The 23949-nt window shown below is 38.2% G+C and overlaps 1 protein-coding gene across 26 annotated transcripts in view; it reads right to left on the bottom strand.

Annotated features, from left to right (window-relative positions):
- EPB41L2 (erythrocyte membrane protein band 4.1 like 2) overlaps positions 1-23949 on the bottom strand; it is a 226669-nt gene that overhangs the window by 71561 nt on the left and 131159 nt on the right. For all 26 annotated transcript variants that reach the window (XR_004442980.1, XR_004442981.1, XR_004442982.1 and 23 more), the window contains exon 4: positions 16054-16158. Coding sequence is in view for 22 of the 26 variants with exons in the window: in XM_033235466.1 (XP_033091357.1) it covers positions 16054-16158 (105 nt within the window). In the remaining 4 variants the exon portion in view is untranslated. The remainder of the gene's footprint in view (positions 1-16053; positions 16159-23949) is intronic.

Below are 23949 nucleotides of genomic sequence, written 5' to 3'. Positions count from 1 at the left end.
CTGATGGGTGCAGCAAACCACCACAGCACGTGTACACCTATGGAACAAACCTGCACATTCTGCACATGTATCCCAGAACTTAAAGTATAACAATACTTTTTTTTTAAAAAAAGAAAACAGGTCAATAGTTACAACCAATGGAAGTTAAATAAACTCTCCAATTAACCACAAAAAAGAAAGCTTTAAGAAAAATACTAGGAAACTATTATAGCATCTTAAAGCACAAAAGACCAAATTTAAATCACTAGGTTTTAACCACCCAAGGACACAAAATTTTTGTTTTTCGAAGCTATAAGCAAAAGACCAATTAAAAAATTTAGATTTTTGTTTATATTTTTATATTTACATTTTTCTGTCCTCAAGTTATCACTAACATAGGAGAACTGCAGTTTTTGTGGCACAATAAACTAATTCAAATAAATGAGTCTAGTAGTTTTATTCATTCTAAGCAGTGTCCAAAATAATATAACAGGGGTCCTCAACCCCCAGCCCATGAACTGGTACCGATCGTGGCCTGTTAGGAACTGGGCTGCACGGCAGGATGTGAATAGCACGTAAGTGAGCATTACCGCCTGAGCACCACCTCCTGTCGGATCACCACCGGCATTAGATTCTCAGAGGAGCACAAACCCAATTGTGAACTGCACAAGACAGGGATCTAGACTGCACGCTACTTATGAGAGTCTGACTAATGCCTGATGATCTGAGGTGGAGCAGTTTCATCCCAAAACCATTCCCTCACCCCCACCCGGGTCTGTGGAAAAATTGTCTTCCACAAAACCGGTCCCTGTTGCCAAACAGGTTGCGGACCACTGTTATAAGATCTGTGCTTAAACAGAATTTTATTCAGATATATAAAGCCAACAATTAAAATGCTTATTAGTACATAGAAAATAACCTATCTTAATAACATATTAAAATGGTATAATGGAACATTAACTGACACTATTAAAAAGTAAAACAGTAAGATGCTGTGAAAGCAGAGCTGCATGGCCCCTCGGGTTCCACTACTGTTCATGGCCCGCACTCGGGGTAGCAAGGATCCAAGGTGTGCATGGCTCTGTTCTAACACTGGTTATATTCAAACCTCTCAATAAAGAGCTACCAGAGCATGGTCTAGTTTCATATTACTGGTGTCCCAGCTGCAGGCACTACTGATGCGAGGGGCAGCAGGCCTCTCTAAGGGTGCCTCCAGTGCCATGTGAGGGAGCAGCTCTAATTCTCCCTTCACAAGACAGCCTGCCATTCAGTTTGCATGCACTGCAGCTGCTGTCCCACCCAACAGCTGGCTCACAAATGGCCAGCCTCGATGAGTGCACAAGAATGAAAAAACACATCATTCAGCTAGCCCAGACTGGCTGGAGGCTGGGAGAGAGGTGAGAAAAGGGCAAATCGGTGGAAGTTTCACCCAAGGAACAACCGTAGCAAGAAAAATGGAATTGGATAGTGTCAAATTGAAAAGAAAAAAAATCCCTAGAACATTAACACAGAGAAAGAAGACAGTAGAGGAGAAAGTGCTGGTCTTAAAGATAGACCCTTCCAAATCCCCAGTTTCATTAAGTTCCAACAGTGATACAGATCCCTGATACAGAAGAGCAACAAAGGACCCTTTTCTGTTCCAGAAGATGGTGGAAGCTTGTCACCCCAGGGACTAATCCTGTGTCCCAGCCACCGGGCATCTTCTATTCTCACTTAAAGCACCCAGCCCTTATACAAATTACCTAACAGTTTCTACAGGGCATGGTGAGAGTCAGCTCTATAAACCCAGCAATATGAGTGAAAAGTCAGCCAGCCAAATTCAGACTTGGTGTCCTTCTCAGGCCACTTTCCACAGCACTGTCAGATTACTGATGGCTGAAATGGCTTACTTTCAACCCCATCCAAAGACTACGTGGGCGGAGTTTACCTGATGTGATCACACAGCAGCACGATTTCCTCACCTGGTTTTCCCTTTCCTAACCACATTCACTTTCACACTGTTAAGTTCCATTCCTGCCAAGCATTAGGCCGTATTCTCACTGCCCAGTACTACAGCTTTGCAAGGGCTGGAACAGACCACATTATTGACATCTTCCAGGGTACTTACTACAGTTTTAGGCAACCAGTAAGCACTAAATTAACACCTGCTGACTGATACATGCCCATTGCTTGCCTCCTTCCTTTCCACACTGTGATCATCTTAAATGATCACAAGTTATATTATCTTTATCACATTTATTTTTACTAGAATAAGTATCTCTAATGAGTACTTAGATGGTAAGTAGGGTACAGTATCATAAATTCCTAAGTCAAAAAAAAATGACTTAAATGACTTAAAAGAAATACAAGTTAATGATCTGCATTATTGGTTATGAAGAAATAATAAATAAAACTTTTAAATAAATACAGTAAATAATAAAAATTAACTTCTTAGTTTGACACTTAAGGAGGAGGGCTGGGCAGACCAAGAAGCAGATGCAAAAAGATGGAAAATGCCATCAGAGAATGAGAAAAATGCATGAGGGTGTGTGTGCACAACATACAACAACCGCCCGCACCACATGATATATTACAGTATTCATTGCCAGGTTTTAGACTTAAAGATTCGTCTGCTACAGTCACATATATAAACTTTGGAATCAGAAATACACGCAGTCAAATTCTGGTTTTCTATCAACCCTAACTTGGGCACATTCCTTGGCTTCTTTAAGCCTCAATTTCCTCAAACACAAAATGGGGATCACAATATCTACCTCACAGGGTAGTTCTTTTCAAACAATATTCATTCCTGAAGAATAAATATGCACACAAGTACTTTCCCCAGCAGATCATCATCAGTAGATCACTATTTGCAATAATAAAACTAAATTATCATCTTTTGGTATATATCTCTTCTTCACATAATTTTATATTTCCATAGGTGATGTGTTATATACATTAAATAATTTAATCTCTACATGAATATTTCACCCACAAAAAGTTAATACGACTTTGGGTTCGCCAAATAGAGTCACTGTATTCACAGGTGAGATGAAATGAAATCCAAACCCCTTTTCCTTAGAGAAAATGTCTCATGTCAGTCCTTTCTATATAAAGCTGCCTTACTGCAGAAAAGACTCTTCTTGGAAACGAAGACATCAATAACATGATGCCTTCTCATGAAAATAGTTACAGATATGACTAGTCTAAGAGCTTCTATGTACATGTTAAAGTATTATACAGCTAAGCTTTTCTACATTTTGACCAGTGGTAAAAACCCACCTGGCAAATTTTTTAAAAGACAGCTTTGTCCATGGACAACCCCTTGGAAGAGCCTAAAACATTCTCCAGGGAAGGAACCCAGGAAAGTGACAGTTTCAGGCAATTCAAGATCAGGCAAGACACGGATTTTTTCGATGTTTCCCGAACATTAAGGTGTAAGCAACCATGCAAAACTCAAGAGCTGACCTATATCAGTTTTCAATAAAATTTATCTTGGTTTATTAAAAAAAAAAAAAAAACAAGGATTTTGCCAACTGCTTAAGGGCAGGAACAGTCACTCACTCAATTCAGTATCCTCCTTACTTTCCCCTCTCCACTCCCCACTCCAAACCCAAAACATGAACACAGTAAATATTTATCTCCTGAATGAACATCAGGTAAAATAAGAGACTAATAGTAAAAGTTACAAAGAATCCTAAAACGGGCTTCCATCAGAAGTAAACTAAAATTAAAATGTGGCCTTAGAATATCAAGTATCGTTAAATCACCTTCAAACATGAAATCGGGAGTTAATGAACTCAAGTTTGGGGAAAAACGCTACATCTTTATTTTTACTAACTTGTAACTGAAACTTGGCATCACTGTCAATTAGGAAGATAGTAGAAAAAAACCTGGTTAATATCAGCAGAACCTCTTTGTCACCTGCAGAAATCAAAAACATTTCCACATCACATTGTAGTAGCCGCAAATCTTAAAAGACCATTTATGTTAGCCAATATTTTGAAATCACAGTAGCTATTAGATTTGATACTGATGATTAATATATAAATAAAAACACATAATGATATGGTTTGGCTCTGTGTCCCCACCCAGATCTCATCTTGTAGCTCCCATGATTCCCATTTGTTGTGGGAGGGGCCTGGTGGGAGATGAGTGAATCATGGGGGTGGATCTTCATGCTGTTCTCATGATAGTGAATGGGTCTCAAGAGATCTGATGGTTTTAAAAACAGGAGTTTCTGTGCACAAGCTCTCTCTCTGCCTGCCGCCATCCATGTAAGATGTGGCTTGCTCCTCCTTACCTTCTGCCATGATTGTGAGGCCTCCCCAGCTATGTGGAATTGTAAGTCCAATAAACCTCTTTCTTTTGTAAATTGCCCAGTCTCAGGTATGTCTTTATTAACAGTGTGAAAATGGACTAATACACATACTCATTACTTTGTCTCAAATTTTATGTTACTATTTTGGGAATGTTATTTAGTCACTGGCTTTCTTTGTAGCCCTGTGTACTTTATTAAAGTTATACACTGAAAACACTGTTCTGAGAAGCAGCCTATAGAATTCAGCAGACTGCCAAAGGAATCCAAGGCACAAAAATAGGTGGGATTTTTTTTCCTGCCTTAAAAGGTTACAGAAATTTTTTTTAAGCAGCACAGTGAAGAGCTGTACTTATATGTATTTTACACTAAAGTCTTTCTATTAGTTAGAGAATCTTCTTAATCTTACTCTTTATCCGCTACAAATCTGAGGATGAAAGTCTTGTCTTGCAACATTTCCCCTACAACATTTTCATTATGGGTTCCCAGAAAAAGTGTTAAAGATGATTATTAATTATGCTCTAGTGACAGAAACATCTAGGGGAAAAAAAAAAAAAAGCTTAATTGTGAATCCTAATACTGTATTCATATTCATAGAATACCAGTGTTAGAAAGAACCTCAGAATATATGGTCCAAATGTCCATATTTGGGGAATGGCCTAACTCTTGCCTCTGTGGCTATGAATATTTGAACACTTCTGGGACCACGAACCACATGGGCTCACTAGGACTCCCCTCCTCCCGTGGCTTTCATGACATTTCAAACTCCTGTAATGCTCTCTGCTACATCAAAAGAACAGTTTAGCCCTACATCAGTGCTTCTCAAACTTTAAAGGTGCATTTGAATCACCTGAACATCTAGCCAAAATAAAATCTATTTCAGCAGGTCTAGGGTGACAGCTGGAGTTCTTCATTTCTAAGAAGATTCTGCGTGGTGTCAACACTGCTGGTCCTTGGCCCACTCTTTGAGTAGGATAGCCCTAGAGTTCTTTTTATGTAGAAATCACTTTCTTTTCCTGAAAGCTCTATATAGAGAGACAATTTTCAAGTCCTGCTGGCTTGTCAGCCTTCACTAATGACTGACAGCTTCCTGCAGAAAGCCCTAGCAGGGCACAGTTTCCACATTACCATATCTAAGTGTTCCTTTGAACTCCTCCCCATCACAATAAGTAGCTGTACCAAAGAATACCGGGTCTTTTTATTCTACTTGCTAACCACTTTCACCTGACACTCTTGTGTCAGGTGAACCACAGTCATCAACTGGCAGCATGCTATTAGTAGTCTGGGTCTGCGGTTGTCCAAAGCAGGGTCCCAACCATGCTTGACCTGGATAACAACCCAAAACACAGTCACAAAATCCATCTTCTAGTTAAGACAAAGAGTCTTTTCTTGACCAAACTTTAGTCAGGCTCCTCTGAATCCTCTTCCCAATTAGGCTTCAACTTTCAGACTTCTCTGTCCATCTACATACGATCCAACTTTAGCAACAATCCTGTTAATTAGTTGGTTTAGTGGGAAGGCCCCACCCTTCATTACTAAATACCCTTGATATCTGATGGGGTTCCTCATCCTCCACCATCCCCCAAGTGATATGAGATCACCCTCACCTGCCTTCAGCAAGAATCCTGTTAGCTTGGTTTAGCCAGAATTCCCCTAAGTGCCCCCTGATGTTTCCTCTTAGTAGTTTCCCATCTACTGACCCCCACCCTGCTCCTTGACTATAAATTTCCACTTTTCCTTGTTGTATTTGGAGTTGAGTCCAATCTCTCTTGCCTACTGCAAAACCCCACTGCAAAGGTCCTTATACCTATTGCAACAGTCTTGAATAAAGTCTGTCTTACCGTTTTAACAAGTGTTAGAATAACTTTTTCTTTAACAGTTCCTTTCCCCCCAAAAAAAATCTATCTCACTCATTTAATTCCCCTTTAAGTTAGACCCTAAGATCTCAGAGTTAGAAGTTTCTTCAAATGCCTCGCCATGCCTTCCTCACTGGCTTTAGATGATCTCTAATTTGGCCAGGTAAGAGAAATTAACGAATTCCATCCAATTCACAGTGTATTACTAAACGTTAAAAATTCAAAGTAGTTTTGTCTAGAATCTGCATTTTTCTCACAGGAATTTATAGTGCTGAAACAGATCCCCTTTAATATACCTTTGCTTAAACTGGGTTTAAAAGAACTCTACCGTCATGCTGGTGTTAGGAGAAAAGTTACAGGCACTGTATCACAGTGAAACATTCACTACACATCTGGGAGAACGTGTGATTATAAAGTTTAACTGGATTGAATGTAGAACTTTATTAAAGAATAGCTTATATATGCAAACACTTTAACACTTGAGTTTCTAGTTCTAGTTTCTGGAAAGAAATGGTCTATTAGGTGACTGCTTCAACTAATTTTCATAAAGTTAGCCGTGGATATCAACTACACTTCTAACAAGCTCCTTTTTCAATATAGCGTGCAGCAAAATGACATTATAATGTCATTTTGGGCCAAATGCCAAACTATTAACATCAAAATTCAAGACAGTATTTTTCCCTTTAAAGAGAGTCCAAAACCCTTAACGATGGTTTCATTTAGACATGAATACAAGAACTATATGGACTTGGAATTCCATATTGAACAAACATGCTGCTTGATTCCACATATTTTTAACAACATTTTCCACAGTAAAATTTATATAAGCATTCTCAATAGACATTAAAAAAGCTTTAACACTAACAATGACAGATTTTCATACTCAAAATGAACTAAGGCTTTCACCTCAGTGTCTCAACCATGAGATGTAGTACTATATTAAAACCAAACAAATGTGTAGATTTTCTCTCCATGAAAATTTTTTTATACAAATAATTGTGGTTTTCACTCACCTTTACTTTCTAATGGGTTGAAATAAATATCAAAATTTCCCATAAGTACAGATAATATTCAGCATGAAAAAGAAAGATCCTTACATCATTATATTCTGCTGTTAAAACTGCATGGGCTTTAAACAAAGTAGGACTAATTGAGCTGAGTTAGTATAACAGCAATAAATTTCTATGGGAAAAAAATAGGATACCATACAAATCTATACTGGAAGAATAAGAGTTGTTTTGCCTAGATATCTTGAGTACTAGATTTTGTCTACACAAGCAGAAATTTTTAAAAATTACACAATACAAAAGTAATAGCAAATTAGATTATATATAAATAATTAAATATATTGCTAATTATATTTAAGTATTCACTCCTGAAAAGTGAATGTCTCAGAAAGGACACCTCATTCTTAAGTTCCCAAAGTTTTTGAGTTAAAGCCTATATACAAAGCATGTATCTAATTTTATATGTTCATCTTACCTTTCATAAGAGAAACTACCATGTATAATAAGGAATTAGGAATTCCTTATTTATCATTAGTGTCTTTCTGTTAATAAGAATGCTACGGTAGACCCAACCAAATGTACCTTTATCTTTTCTCTTCCTTAATGACCTTAATCTCTCCTTGACTTTAGCCATTCCCTTTCAAGGCCACACCCTGGGTCTTGTCATCATCACATAGCTCTTCACCTCATTAGACTACATCAGCCCATTCTCAGATGCAGTCATTTCCTCTCCTTCTAATTTTCTACTCATGTATCCCCACTGTACCTACTCTTCAACATCTTTGAACATTCATCCTTTGCCCCAGCCATGTTCTCCCAGTGTATCAGCCTATTACAGCTTCAGTAATTTTCTTTCCTGTGACCCTGTGAATAATCAGCTTAATTACATCTCATCAGCAACTCCAGATTTCACAATCCGTCATCCTCTTACTATTGCCTCCATGAACACAGTCAACTGAGAACTCTGCTAATACTCCATTTCTCAACTATGATACTCAAGTTGCTAATGGCAATTAGAGAAAAACACACACAAATATATTCTGCTGCCATCCCAATTGTATGACCCCCCAATCTCAGAAGAACTGTTAACAGCAATGCACTTACTAATTCTTGGTTGGCTTCTTCTGTTGTCCCACTGCTACCCTCGTCACTCTTAAGCAAATGCTTTTACTCTCTATTTCACAGAGATTTGAGGCTACACTTTGCTCAACTAAGATTTTTTTTTTTTTTAACAACTGCACCACCTCTTATTCTGTTTCTTGCAGACTCAGGATGACATAACATCTTTATTCAAGACTAATCCTCTTCGTGACTGTCATCATCATAGTCACTCTCCTCTCTCTTCAACCATACACTTTTCTTGGGTTTTCTCATAGCTAAAGTCAAAGTTATTTCCATCAAAGTAAATCTGCCAACCCCAAAACTCTCAGTAAACTCTCTCCGTGGTGCAATATGATAGCCACTGGTCACATGAGGCTATTTAAATTTAAATTAGTTACAGTAAATAAAATTTAAGTCTATTTCCTCAGACACATTAGCCCTCTTTCAAGTGCTCAATGGCTATATGCAGCTAATGGCTGCCACGCTGGACAGTACAGGTATCAAATATTTCATCATCATGAAAACTTGTGGAGTTTCAAGTTGTCCAAAGGGCTGGAGGATGTGGCAGTTCCTCGTTCTCCCCCAGTGTATCAGCCTATTGGATCTTGTATCTCATGCTGAGGAATCTAGATTTTAAGTAGGAAGTAACATGGTCAGATGTGAGTATCAGAAAGAACCCGTTTATGGTGTGGAGCGAGATTCTTGTTGGATGTGTCTTGTTAAAACACATCCATTTTTTTAACAACGTTTTCCATAGTAAAATTTATATAAGCACTCTCAATAGAAATCAAAAAAGCTTTAACACTAACAATGATAGATTTTCATACTCAGAATGAACTAAAAAGGCTTTCACCTCAGTGTCTCAACTATGAGATATAGTTCAATATTAAAACCAAACAAATGTGTAGCTTTTCTCTCCATGAAAATTTTTGTTATCCACTCTTGTTAAAAAAAAAAAAAAATTCCTCAAACTGCTGCTGCTCCTCCTCCAAGGTCCCTGTGTGAAAGTCTCCATCAAGCTCCCCAACTACCCAACCCTGAAACCTAGGACTTTCCCCCAACTCTCCCCTCGCTGCCATAGCTAAGAGGTGGCAGTCACAAAGTCCTGCATGACAAGACCCAGTGTGTGGCCTTGAAAGGGAATGGCTAAAGTCAAGGAGAGATTAAGGTCATTAAGGAAGAGAAAAGATAAAGGTACATTTGGTTGGGTCTACCGTAGCATTCTTATTAACAGAAAGACACTAATGATAAATAAGGAATTCCTAATTCCTTATTATACATGGTAGTTTCTCTTATGAAAGGTAAGATGAACATATAAAAGTAGACACATGCTTTGTATATAGGCTTTAGCTAAAAAGACTTGGACCCTGCAGGTCTATATCCTCTAGTATCATTCTCCCAACTGTTCTTTTCTCCACGGCCAAACACTTCTTTAAACAACAGTTTACACTCACTCTCAAATTTCTTTTTTTTTTTTGCTTTTTAGGCAGGGTCTTGCTCTGTCACCTAGGCCTAAGTGTAGTGGTGCAATCACAGCTCATTGCTGGCTTGACCTACTGGGCTCAAGTGATCCTCCCACCTCAGCACCCCTCTCCCCTCCTCCGAACAGCTAGGACTAAAGGTATGTGCCACTCTGCCTGGCTAATTTTTTAATTTTTTTGTAGAGACAGAGTCTCACTATGTTGCCCAGGCTGGTCTCAAATTCCTGGGCTCAAGTGATCCTCCCGCCTGGGCTTCCTAAAGTGCTGGGATTACAGGTATGAGCCACCATACCTGGCCTCTCAAATTCTTTACTGCTAACTTTCTTCATCCTTCACCTACTCCCTGATCCCCAATCATCTAGTGAACAGCTTACGAATATGTCCAACTTGGCAAAATAAAAATTAAATTCCACCTCTGCTCCCTAGCATACCTCAAACTGCTGCTCCTCCTCCCAGGTCCCTGTGTAAAAGTCTCCATCAAGTTCCCCAGCTACCCAACCCTGAAACCTAGGACTTTTCCCCAACTTTCCCCTCGCTGCCATAGCGAAGAGGTGGCAGTCACAAAGTCCTGCGGACATTACCCACACAGAATCTCTGTCCTTTCCTCTTCACTCCTAGTACCACTGCTCTGGTTTTCATCATCTCTAGACTACTGCAACTGTCTCCTGACCTTCCTGCCTCTGGTCTCAGTCCCCTATCAACTCGCTCCACACCAGGAACGGGTTCTTTCTGATACTCAAATCTGACTATGTTGCTTCCTACTTAAAATCTAGATTCCTCAGCATGAGATACAAGATCCAAAGAATGATCTTCACTTATTTTTCCAGCTGCTTTCCCATAAACTCCATTAGCACTCCCCACAAAGTCACCCCAAATTAACCCATGGTCTAAGTTAAAACAGTGTGCTCATGAGAAAACACAGCTGCAACACAAGTCCTTGCCTCCCCCTGCCAGCTTGCCTACCCCTCACAGGTCTTTCCTATTCAGAGAGGCTGGAACTGCCACATCCTCCAGCCCTTTGGACAACTTGACACTCCACACTCACATCATGATCATTCATGCTGGAACGATTACTTTTCTTCTGTGCAAAATGTCCCTTCCCTGCCCACATCCAGAATACTGGCCGTAATTCTCAATAGCTCTAATAGAATGTCAACACTAAACTGCTCATATGATTTCCAAAATTTATAGATCTGCTTTCATACAACAATATAAAATATTCATATCACAGGCCCTTGTCAGGTAGTAAAACTTGAAAATGTCTCTCCTATCTAGTCCCTAATAAATGTCTAGCTGATATTTAGGACAAGGGTATATTAAGCTCTATCATTGAATTGAATTAGATTACTGGAAAGCTATATACTTGAAAGTATTAGCTTGACCAAAGGTTAATCTGTTTTCTGGCCCAATATATCTTAGGAATAGGACATATCCCTGCTGGCAGCACAGCCCAAAACATCCTTCAACATCCTATATGTAAATTAAATAGTAATGGCACTATTTTTTAACTGGGAAGGGAGGAATCAAGGCATACCCAATGAACGTGCATTTCTATGTGTGTATGCATGTGCATGCATGCATGCACGCATGTGTGTTTACAAACAATGGAGGAAGAAGAGAGATAAATAAGATTCCTAATTGAAAATCTGTCTCCCAGGTGATTCTACCACAAAGGAAGAAGTCTCTTTTGAGCAGCACTGGCACGGACCATCACAGAATCACCATCAGTAAGTTAGCTCATGCCCTTAAATTTGTTGGCACTATAATAGAAACATCAACTGTGAAACTCATCCTAGGAACTCAGCTCACAATGTCCTTCAACACCCTATGTGTAAAGTCTTGCAAGGTGGCTTTCAGAATTTGAGAACATGAAAAATTCCTCTGAGGCAAGATGGTATTCTTCTACTTTCCAGTTATGATAGCTATGAAAAATTGTGCCCATTTTTACCTTGACCGACAGAAGGTTTACAACTGTTGGCATTTTCCCTAAAATCTAAAATGTATCTTTTTCTTCTAAGTTTTTTGCCTGAATTTGAATCTTATCACCAACATTTATTGGCTAGGTGACCTTGGCTGACTTTTTAAACTTCCTCTGTGCCTCAAATTTCTGCATCTATAAAGTGTAGTTAATAATACCTACCTCTTAGGGTCATTCTGAGAACTACATGAGATAACACAAGTAAGGTGCCTGCTGCCTAGTGAGAATACCAGAATGATTAGCTGTTAACAGCCATTTCTGTTTTATTTGGAATATTTGTATGGTAAAAGCCACCTCTGATTTTTTTAAAAACAGGTAAGTTACAAAGAAATACTTCTGGTTACAAGCCTCCACACAAATAAGATATTCACATCAGAAAATGAAACTACCCCATGCACCCTGCACTGCTAAGACAGATTATACCTAGAGTGGAGTATTTGTTCCATGCAAGCTGCCATTCTTTAAGACACATCTAAAACTAAATTCATTTATTTACTTGTTCTTTCCATAAGTAATTGAACCTAAAATTCAATATGTCAGAAACTACACTCATGATATCCCCTACCAACCCCCAATCGACCTCCTTCCCTTCTCACTGAACAGCTCCAACCATCCTGAAACCCAGGCCTTAATTCTTGATATCTGTCATTCTTCATGTCCAATTATTCATTAGATTGAGTCTACCTCCTTCCTCACTCTCTCTTCAATCACTCGCTTTTCTATTTCCACTGCCATAACCTTATTCAAGGCTACTTCTGTGCTTTGGGTGCACAGCCCTACTCAAGTCCCCACTCATCCCATTCCAACCATCAACCAAAGTGACCTTTTTAAAGACAAAACTGGTCGTCTCACATTCTTGCCTCAGCCTATCAACAGTTTGCTATTTTTCTTAGCAAAAAGGAAACGTCCCAAACCTTAACATATAGCCTTAAAAGGCCCTGCATGATCTGAGCCTCATTAATACCCAGTCTTTCCCCAGCCTAATCTCATTCTCCCCTTACTAACCCACACCAGGCTTCTTTCCAGTTTTTAACCAGACAGCTGCTCCAGTCTCAGGGCCTCGTGTATGTGCTTCCCATATCCCATCGCCCAGCGAAAGTCCACTCACATATGAGGTTTCTGCTTAAGCATCATGTCCTCCTACGCAGAGTCTTCCTGTTAGCATCCTGACTTTTTCCTGCAGAGTAGTAATCAAAATTCACTAACTGCAGAATTAGCTTTTCCACTCTGCCTCTTCAACTAAAACATAAGCAGGGACATCTCTGAGGGCAGGGTCTAGGTTCTCACTGTTTACAGTTAGAGCCTCAGCAGTTAGCACGCTGGTTTATACACAGGTAGTGGGATTATTTTTTTTTTTTTTTTTTGAGACGGAGTCTCGCTCTGTCGCCCGGGCTGGAGTGCAGTGGCCGGATCTCAGCTCACTGCAAGCTCCGCCTCCCGGGTTTACGCCATTCTCCTGCCTCAGCCTCCCGAGCAGCTGGGACTACAGGCGCCAGCCACCTCGCCCGGCTAGCTTTTTGTATTTTTTAGTAGAGACGGGGTTTCACCATATTAGCCAGGATGGTCTCGATCTCCTGACCTCGTGATCCGCCCGTCTCGGCCTCCCAAAGTGCTGGGATTACAGGATTATTTTTAATTGTAGTAAAAAACACATAACATAAAACTTGCCATTTTAACCATTTATTAATGTACAGTTGAGTAGTGTAAACTATATTCTCATTGTTCAACAGATCTCTAGAACTTTTACATCTTGCAAAACTGAAACTCTACCCATTAAACAATTCCCCAACTCCCCCTCCCCCAGCCCCTAGCAACCACCATTCTACTCTCTGTTTCTATGAGTCTGATTACTTTAGATACCTCATATAAGTGGAATGCTATAGTGCTTGTCTTTTAGTGACTTTCTTAATTCACTTAACATGGTGTCCTCTAGGTTAATACATGATATAACATGTGACAGGATTTCCTTCTTTCTCAAGGCTGAGTATGTATTGATATGTACATACATATTCCATTGTATGTGTACACCACATTTTCTTTATTCACCCATTAATGTTGTTTCCATCTCTTGGCTATTATGAATAATGCTACAATAAACATGGGTAAACAAATATCTCTTCAAGATCTTGCTTTCAATTATTTTGTATATATACTCAGAAGTGGGACTGCTATATCATGTAGTAGTTCTTTTTTTTTTTGAGATGGAGTTTCGCTCTTGTTGCCCAGGCTGGAGTGCACTGCCGTGACTTCAGCTCACTACAACTTCCACCTCCCGGGTTCAAGTGATTCTCCTGCATCAGCATCCCAAGTAGCTGGGACTACAGGCACGTGCCACCACGCCCAACTAATTTTTGTATTTTTAATAGTAGAGACAGGGTTTCACCTTGTTGGCCAGGCTGATCTCGAACTCCGGACCTCGTGATCTGCCCACCTCAGTCTCCCAAAATGCTGGGATTACAGGTGTGAGCCATCGTGCCCAGCCAGTAGTTCTATTTTTAATTTTCTGTGGAACTTCCACACTGTTTTCCAGAGTGGTTGATTCAGTTTACCTTCCTAACCATAGCACACAGCATCTCCAGTCTCTCCACATCCTTGCCAACACTTGCTATTTTCTATTTTCATGAGAACGGACATCCTTATAGGTGTGATATGACACACAGGTAATAAATAGCAGCTAATGTCTACATATACGGAGGCTATACAGATAAGTAAGGCATGGCATCTACTCTCAAGGAATTCCTAGAATGGGGAGAAAGAGTAACAAACAAGGTGTGTACTAAATGTATACATGACAGACAGAGGGAATTGCCAACTCCCACATCCAGGAAGCAGTTAAGTAGATGAGTCTGAGATTCAGTGAAAGCTATGAAGTAGACACATAAATTAAGAGTTGTCAAAATAAAAAAAATAGTATATCCTACTATCTAAATAAATACTACTCTTTCTTATGCAAAACTAGTATTTAAAAATATCAGATTTCTTTCCTTTTCTTTTTTTTTTTGAGACGGAGTCTCGCTGTGTCACCCAGGCTAGACTGCAGTGGCGTGATCTCGGCTCACTGCAACCTCTGCCTCCTGGGTTCAAGCGATTCTCCTGCCTCAGCCTCCCGAGTAGCTGGGATTACAAGTGCCCACCACCATGCCCAGGTAATTTTTTTATTTTTAATAGAGACAGGGTTTCACCATGTTGGCCAGGCTGGTCTTGAACTCCTGGCCTCAAGTGATCCGCCTCCCAAAGTGCTGGGATTACAGGCATAAGCCACTGCGCTTAGCCCAGATTTCTTAATGTAGTATATCCTATGCCTACTAATAGAACATGTGATCCCACATATTGTACAACATACTCAATTGTCCCTCTACTTTACAAAGATTATATGACATGCTTCTATGAATCTACCAGTAGGTAATCTCAGAAAAAAGTAGGTAATCCTAGCCAAATTCCCACCACTTTCTCTTTTGCAGCTTTTAGGAAACATTATCAAGACTATCTTATAATTTATAGTCTAAAAAACCTAATTTATTTAGTCAAATGTGCTATTATGTCTGAGAACAGTACTCTAAACAGAGTTCTATTAAGAATACTCATGTACTATTCAGCAGGCACGCATGCAATTTAATTGTCTTTAGTTTAAACATGGAATTAAACCACAAATTAGATATCAAGTATTTAAAGCTAAGCAAGTTGCGAAAACTTAAAGTATATATAATTATCACTCTTACTATCCTATATTTCATTAGTAGGACATGTAAATACTAACAATGATAGCAACGTAGGCAAATAAAATTCACACTTCTGTTCTTCTATTGATTGCTCTGTTCTACTGACTGTGATCTGAATGTTAGATCATGGAGAGTAATCCCTTTCACTGTGATCAAGTGTTCTTGGTATCCTTAGACAGAATCGTTCCAATACGCTGCCTTCCCTGTCTTTTGGGTATGCTTTAATACCTAGCATACAGGTGACTGCACAATTTGAGCTGCTGTGACCAGCTTCACTTAGTACCAAAAGGTGAGATTGAGTGATTGAGAACCAAAAGTGATTAATATCATTTAGTTTGTGTTCTCTTTATGCCAGAACATCAATTTTCCACTGATGACATTCTATTCTGTCTGCGTATGACGTAAGTGCAAAGCATGTACACACGTGCATGCACACACACAAATACACACACGCCAAAAAGCTACAGGTGGTTTCTCTCTACACAAGATAGTTTTTCAGTTTTTACCAAATTTCACAGTGAAGTCATAATAAACACCTAAGTTATTTTAAAGCTGAATTTTAAACTGAGATAAATTGGTTAATAGAAAAACACATTATGTTCTAAAAAGAGACAAATAAACTTGAAATCACTTACTTTCTGCTCAGGGCTTTCCTGGAACAAAAGTCCAAAGTAGTCCTTCTCCAAGAGATTGAGGTGTTCACACACTTTGTCAAATAACACTTGTCCCTTAGCACGTTTCTGGAGAAAAAATAACAACTTTACTTTTCAAGTACTAAAGATTCCAAGACTGCTATAAATATAAGACATCATATCAGACACACGATTTATTATAAATTAACATTAAATATTTGTTTTCTCATTTTTTAACAATATAAAAATGATTAATTTTTAACTTCATCCTTCCCACCCTGCACACATATACAAAGCATAAAATGTGAAACAAAAGCATAAGCAAGCACCGCCTGCTTTACTGCTACTCGATATGGATATAAAAAGGACTAAAAAGGCAAAATGTTAGCTGTTCATTTTCTTATTTTAAAAATGTTCAATCTGCTTCCATCAATTCCTCAAGGTGGTTCATATCTATAAAGTATACTACTCCCCAGGAAAATCATTTAGCCCTATTATTCAGTAGATCCTAACATAATTTATCCTATCAGCACTTTGGTTTAATGTCTGAGTTTTTGTTCCATGATATCTGTAGAATAGAATTATTTTTTCTGTACGAGCTATGCTCCTATTTACAATTTCCTAGAGAACGATATGGTGTTCGCTCCTTAGGATAAATTCTAAAAATACAAGATAATGGAAGTGGGACAAGAAATCAACTGCCTCTAAGGACTTAACATATTTTTACCTCGAATATATATATATATATATATATTTTTTTTTTTTTTTAATTTAAGAAGCTGCTGTGAACAGAGATGTAAGAGCCTTTGACAGGCATAGAAGAAAAGCTCATTGTCTAATCAATGGCAAAACATAAGCAGAGTGGTGACTCATTTCCAATTAAGATGCACACCCCTGGAACAACCCAACTGTGAGGTCAGGTCAGACACACGCCTCCTCCCCAGATGCACTGATAAAAGCCACCAATGGACTGCTAGTGAAAAAGAAAAAGCCATCAGACTTTTCCATCCTCAAAACAAATGCCCTCTCACTATTAAAATGTGTACTAGTTCAGCCAGTGTGTGAAAATTAATGTTCCCCACATATATATCTTGAGGAGGAGAATCTGGTACTTTTGTTATTAAACCTCTTATGGTAACATTTCTGAAAAGAATAGAATTGCATCAAATTGTAAAGGGAAGAAGGAGAATGCCACACAGATTACATTATTTCAACATAATAAGCAGTGTAAGGCCAGGTGTGGTACTCACGCCTGTAATCCCAGCACTTTGGGAGGCTGAGGCAGGCATATTACTTGAGCTCAGGAGTTTGAGATCAGCCTGGGCAACATGGTGAAACCTCATCTCTACAAAAAATACAAACATTAGCCAGGTGTGGTGGTGTGTGCTTGTAGTCTCAGCTACTCAGGAGGCTAGGGTGGAAGGATTGCTTAAGCCTGGGAGGCAGAGGCTGCAGTGAGCTGTGTTCACGCCACTGCAATGCAGGCTTGGTGACAGTGAGACCCTGTCTCAACAAATAAATACATAAATAATAAAAAATTTAAAAATAAAGCAATGTGCCATATACATATTATAGGTTCACAATCAGGATTTAATTGTCAATTAAAATACGAGCATGTTTAAGATAGATATGTGCTTGTTTGTCTATATATTAAAAGTATATACAAATACAGTGTAGAGAATAAGAGTATTGGGCTCTGTATGTCAAACACCAAAGTTCTAAATACACTTTCACTACCTACAAGCTATGTGACCCATGGCAAGACACTTAATGTCTGCTTACCTTAATCTGCACATCTGTGAAATGGGGATAACAAGTAGCAGATACTATAGGAGGTGTGGTGAGTACTAAAAGAGTTTCAGTACATAACAGTTGGTTATGATGCTATTTGAAATTAGGGTAAAAAGGATATTTAAGACAACTGATGTCTACAACGATACACCTCGGTTCAAGGAGAAAACATACTGCAATTCCAACACTAGCTTCAAGTCAATTCTTATTAATAATTCACACGTTCTCATTGGTTTCCATTTCAAAAACAGGAACATGCCCTCATGGGCAGAATTTCCCTACAAGATTAAGAGGAAAAAACACCCACACAGCTCACCACTACAATTTGGTGTTGGTATGCAGTACATGAGGTATCAGCATGACGGCTGGACCAGTTCCTCTATCGGACCTAGTTCCTCTATCATTCAACATTTTGTAAGCATTTACTATTACTGGACCAGTGTGACAATAGAAAACCACTTAGTCTCCTTGTCTGTAAAATGAGGATAATAACTACCTCAGAGCTCACGTGACAATAAAATTAACCCAGTGAGATGGAATACGCCTCAACCAACCATAGCAGTACTCTACTGTCAACTATTCCTTCACTAGTCCACATCTAACAAACACCAAAATCTGGATGCTAAGCCTGCTTCTCTACTAGTCTTTCCTTCTGTCTCCAGGAAACAGATATTCTCAATGCTTGATGAGATCCTGACTGCACATACGCGTTACTTAAGCTTCCATCTGCCTCTCCACCCTCAATGAACTCAAAATCTGGAAGGAAAAGCAAAAATGCAACAACACCATGAAGCACATGTTGAGAGAGCGATGTACAAAGTGCTACTGCAACACCAGGAATGGAATGAGTAAATGTGACTAACAGAAATCACAGCTTCACCAAGAATATGATACCTGAAGTGAATCTTAGAGGAGGAAATGATTTTTTGAGGTAGAGAAGACAGATATTCAAAATAACTTACTTTTTACTTTGGATGTATGTTTATAGAGCTTACTTTTTACTTTGGATGTTTACAGAGACTGAGTCAATTTCTGTTCAAAAGATACTGGAGGATACAGTAAAATGAAAAAAGGAAGCCATCCAGAATAAACAAGCCATGCGATATGACTGCTGGTTACCCTGTCTGACTCTCCGATGACTGTGAGGGCTTGCCAAGCTAACACTCAATCTATATTGACCCATATGTGTCAGTTCCTATGTTAAGATACCGGGGAATCAATAATGAACACGACAAACATGGTCTTAGGAAATTTATATGCAACTGGCAGAGAAAAAGAATGAATGGGAAGCCAAAAATAAAGTATTATGTATCTACCAATTTGGACATAATTAGGTACTTGGCCCAACTGGCTCAAAGAAAAGTGACCAGTGGCCTACGAGATAGCCTGATACAAGAGCTCTGCACAATGACAATGTTTTATTCTGGGGATAAGGAACAGCAGATACAATCATGACTTCCCTCAGGCAGATTAAATACAAGACACACACACACACACACACATACAAACACAAACACAAACACATACACACACAGTCATAAAGTGGTGTAAACACAGTAGGCAAGACAGCGAGAAGGGCAATTAGCAGAAGCCAAGAGTATCAGGAGGCCAACCTATATTTGCCAAAGTTATTTTCCACTGGTCCCACTTGTCCCATGAGTTATATACACCCCTCATTCCCAAACAGAGCAGCAGAGTGGGAGAAGAAAAATTCTGCTTGTTGCATATGATTACTGAGCATCAAAACACCTATTTGTATAACAGACACCTTGAGGAGTTCTGCAATGCAAAAACCCTGTTTCCCATTATTTCTTTCACTTGGGAAACCTGATGTTTCCCAAAACTATTTAGCAAAGGAGCCCACTATTTTTTAATACAACATTTACTAATGTATTCTACAACAGAATTACTGTTTTAATGACCACACCTCAAGAAATGAGGTAGGGAAGAATTACAGGTTAAGCGTCCCAAATCCAAAAACCAAAAATACAAAAAACTCCAAAACCCAAAAGTTTTTCAACGCCAACATTATGCTCAAAGAAAATGCTCATTGGAGCATTTCAGATTCCCAATTTCTTGATTTTGACTGTTCGAGTATTACAAAATCTGAAAAAAACTTGAAATACAAAACATTTCTGGTCCCAAGCATTTCAGATAAAAAATACTCAACCTGTAACACCATCTGACTCTAATGCAGACGTAGACACTGGTATTCACATCTGTTTGATTCAAAAATGCCAAAAGAGAATCCAGTTTAAACTGGTCCAAGATTAGATGTGCCCAGCTGCCTGGGAGAAGCAAGAAATTCTCATAAACAAAAATCTCAAAAAACATACTTTTAAAAATCACAAAACCACAAGGAAACCAGACACCATTATTGAGAGACACAGTATCAGAATCAGATCTTCAGAGACTGCACATAATAGAATTATCAAGTACAAAACAAAATACATATGTTTTATGTGTTTATAAGAAATATTTTAAAATATGACTAAGGAAAAAGTGACTATAAAAAAGTAGTTTTTGAAAATAATCAAATAAAACACCTAGAAATGAAAACTATATAGTAACTAAATTACAATCCAAATGGACAGGATATGACAAAGCTGAAGAGAAAACCAGTAAACTGGAAGACAGATCTGAAAAAATCTATCCAGAATGTGGCTGAGAAAGACAAAGGGAAGGACAATATGAAAGAACTTCACAGACATGGAGAACAGAATGAGAGGTCTACAAATATCTCATCAGAGTCCTAGATGGAGACGAGAGAGAATAAGGGAAAGGCAGTATTAAAAGAAACAATGCTATAAAACTTCAAATTAAGAAAGCTCAAAGAATCCCTAGCAAAATTAATAAAATTTATTAATCTACAATAATTTTATTCTACTAATTTATTATTTATACTCAACATATAAATGGTTCTAACATGCATTTTTTAAAATAGCTATAATAAAGTCATCAAGACAAGAGGGAATGAAACATAAACTAGGGAATAAAAAGAAGGACTGAGAAGGAAAATTGTAACAAAACAACACAGAAAAGTCACTTCTAAGAAACCTAAAATAGATGTGCTTTGGAGGCTTATTCAAAAACGCAAACCAAAGAAGTAGCACATTTCTTCTTATATTCTAAAAAGCATCAGATTATCAGGTGACACACATTAAATGCTACATATGAATGTTCCAGGTTACAACATTTACAGCACTAATGTGCAATCAAACTCGATTGGATCGGCTCAGACAGCAACACCATCGAGTGGCTCACAACTTTGTCTTGACATTGTTCACAACACACTCCATAAATAATAATTCTCTTTGGGGTGGGGGTGAAGAACCAAGATACAATGCATAATGGTAGCACATAAAAATGTACGGGGGCATGTAAGTTGAAATTGTTCTTCAAAATAGTTCTTCCTTTCCCCCCAGATTCTGGTATGTTCCATCTTTCCTGAGAATCACCAATTCTTAACAATATGGAAGAAAAGTACTGCAGTATAATCACAGTGTCCTGGGCTTGACCCCCAGCCTTACTCTTAACAGCTCTGCAACCACGGCAAGTTACGTAACTTCTCTGTGCCTCAGTTTCCTCTCTTTAAAAGTACCCACCTTAGAATGGTGATGAGAGAATTAAATGAAGTATGTTTAAAGTGATCAATAAAATGTTTGGCTTATTACATGGATTCATTAAAGCCAGCTGAAATTACAAGACCTTTTTGAGCTGCTCTAAAATAATACTTGATTTTAAATATGATTTTAAAGTTTTCCATTATTTAAGCAAACTTCCTTATTTCACAAATAAGAAAAATAAGGTTATAGAGAGTTTATCTAATTTTTCAGTCTGATTTTCTGAATTTCAGTTAAAATAAATTATTATATGTGCTATTAATATACACTAATATTCCACACTTCCATCCAGGAAAGTAATTTTCTCCCATTAACATTGCTTTTTTTTTTTTTTTAAATAAACAACAACTTGAATTCTACTGTATAAAAGGACTACAAATATACATTTGTTAACCAAGCAAAATATACACATAATTTTGCTTCATAACTTGGACCTACGATACTAGTACACGTAGTTGCTTCCTTAGTTGTCACAGCAATTTTGGGGTATTGCCCCAGATAAAGAGAACCACTTACTGACTTATCAAGACATATTCTAATTTTTTCTCCTGATATATTTACAAATGTCAAAACTACTTCTACTTGTATACAAATCTCCAAATTATCCTTCCCTATGAAGCCTGTTCCAATCTCCCAATATTACATCATTCTCCTTTAAGAGAGCATTATTTCACATCTATGGCACTTATTCTTCTACTCTACTCCTTTTGATACTTATTACTTTCAGACATTGAGTTCTTTAAGAAAAAGGACATCTTACTTCAATGCCTCCTACTGAGTAATTAGTGACTAGTAGGCCAAAAGATATCTGCTGGTGGAATGGTTCAATGCCATAAGCCCAGTCAAAAAGTTGACAGGGTTGAGTCTAGAATTCAGGCCTTCTGGTTTCTTACACAATCTTCCTTATCTAGCTCATGGACTACCAACCCGTAATGTTCAAGGACCTAAACCAAACACATGATGCTAACTAGTTTCTGGGAGAAGACCAGCATAGATCAACACTTCATTTTCACAATTCTACATTGTGCTTATACTCTTCCTTAGTAAACTGGGGCATTTCCAAATACGTTTTGGGAACTAGAGGAATGACATGAGCAAAAAAGCCAATCTGCCCTTTCCTCTTAAGAGTAGGCCATACCTCATCTTTGTGCAGAAGGGACGGGGGGTTTCCTAGTCTTGCACATTCCTTCACTAAGACATCACTTTCGCTGTCATTTCTTCTTGCTACCTAAAGCATGTCTTTGCTGTGTTTCTGTTCTTACAGTAGAATCTTCATAAAGTACAACCTGTGTCAATCTCTATTCTGATAATATGACATCAAGTTTATTAAACAATAAAAACCATGCAACTGTTAATAAAACTTGCCAAACATACTTCAAAAAAAATATTTTGAATATAACTTTCTATATTAAATACCAACAAGCTTAGCTATCTATTTTTCCTCTGTCTGCCTCTCCCTAACCCTACTTATACCACTCACTAGCAATATAAAGTTAATGGGTTGAAAACTCTTAAAAAACAAACAAAAAAAGCTCTTTGGTCTCCTTTCCAGGTATCAGAATTTTAGTTTTTTTAAAAACCTACATACTATATTATAGATACCCAAAGAAAATAGACAAAAACAAGACAATTTAGATGGGCTCAAAATACATTATTCAAAAATTAGAATGCTAGCTTTTGGGAACTTTCATTTAAAAAGAAAAAGAGGCAATGAAATCTACTGTAGATGCAGCCAAAGGAAGGTAGGCTGGAATCTGAGAGGCTGAGCAAAGTCCCCCATGCCTGTGCTGTTATTTGTGGCATTCAACACTGAGGCCAAAACATGACATTTCTGGAGGCCTCTCAACTTGGAGGAATTTGTGCAACTGCTTACCCGGCAGATTGTAGTGAACGCCACACACCACTGGCGTTTTATAAACACCATCACTGTCTCTGTGTAGGGCCCTCCACACTGCAGTTATTGTGTGCCAAGGAGACGATGATGGGAAGCGCACAATGCAATCTATACATTACTGCCCTGAAGCTATGTATTTTGCACTAGCTCCAAACTACACTATGCAAATATAAAAGGCCAAGGAAAGAAAGGTATGCACAGAGCAAACACAACAACTGATACATTGTTGGGGAAGGAGGATGGGAATCCTATAAAACCTTAGCGAAGAATAGAGTGTCTCAAATTATCCAAGGCTGTGATTTATCAGATAATTATTTGCTTACCAATCTAAGGGAGCTGTCAACATATCTCTTTCCCAAACTTCATTCAAACCCCAGGAAAAAGAAACCCTGGTCAATTTTGTGTGTGTGTTAAAAACATAATTCCAGTAGTAAATGAGACATTTATATAGTAAAGGAAGATTCTTAAGTTTCCCTGATCATTAATAAGAATTAAGTTTGAAAATGTTTCTCCCAAATACTTAAAAAAGATACATATTATATATAATATACAAACATATGCATGTACATACATAAATATAGAAGACAAATA

This window comes from Trachypithecus francoisi, unplaced genomic scaffold, assembly GCF_009764315.1.
Source record: "Trachypithecus francoisi isolate TF-2019V2 unplaced genomic scaffold, Tfra_2.0 Lachesis_group15, whole genome shotgun sequence".
Lineage (NCBI taxonomy): Eukaryota > Metazoa > Chordata > Mammalia > Primates > Cercopithecidae > Trachypithecus > Trachypithecus francoisi.
Note: the sequence above shows the minus strand (reverse complement) of the source record. Positions and strands in the feature narration are given on the sequence as shown.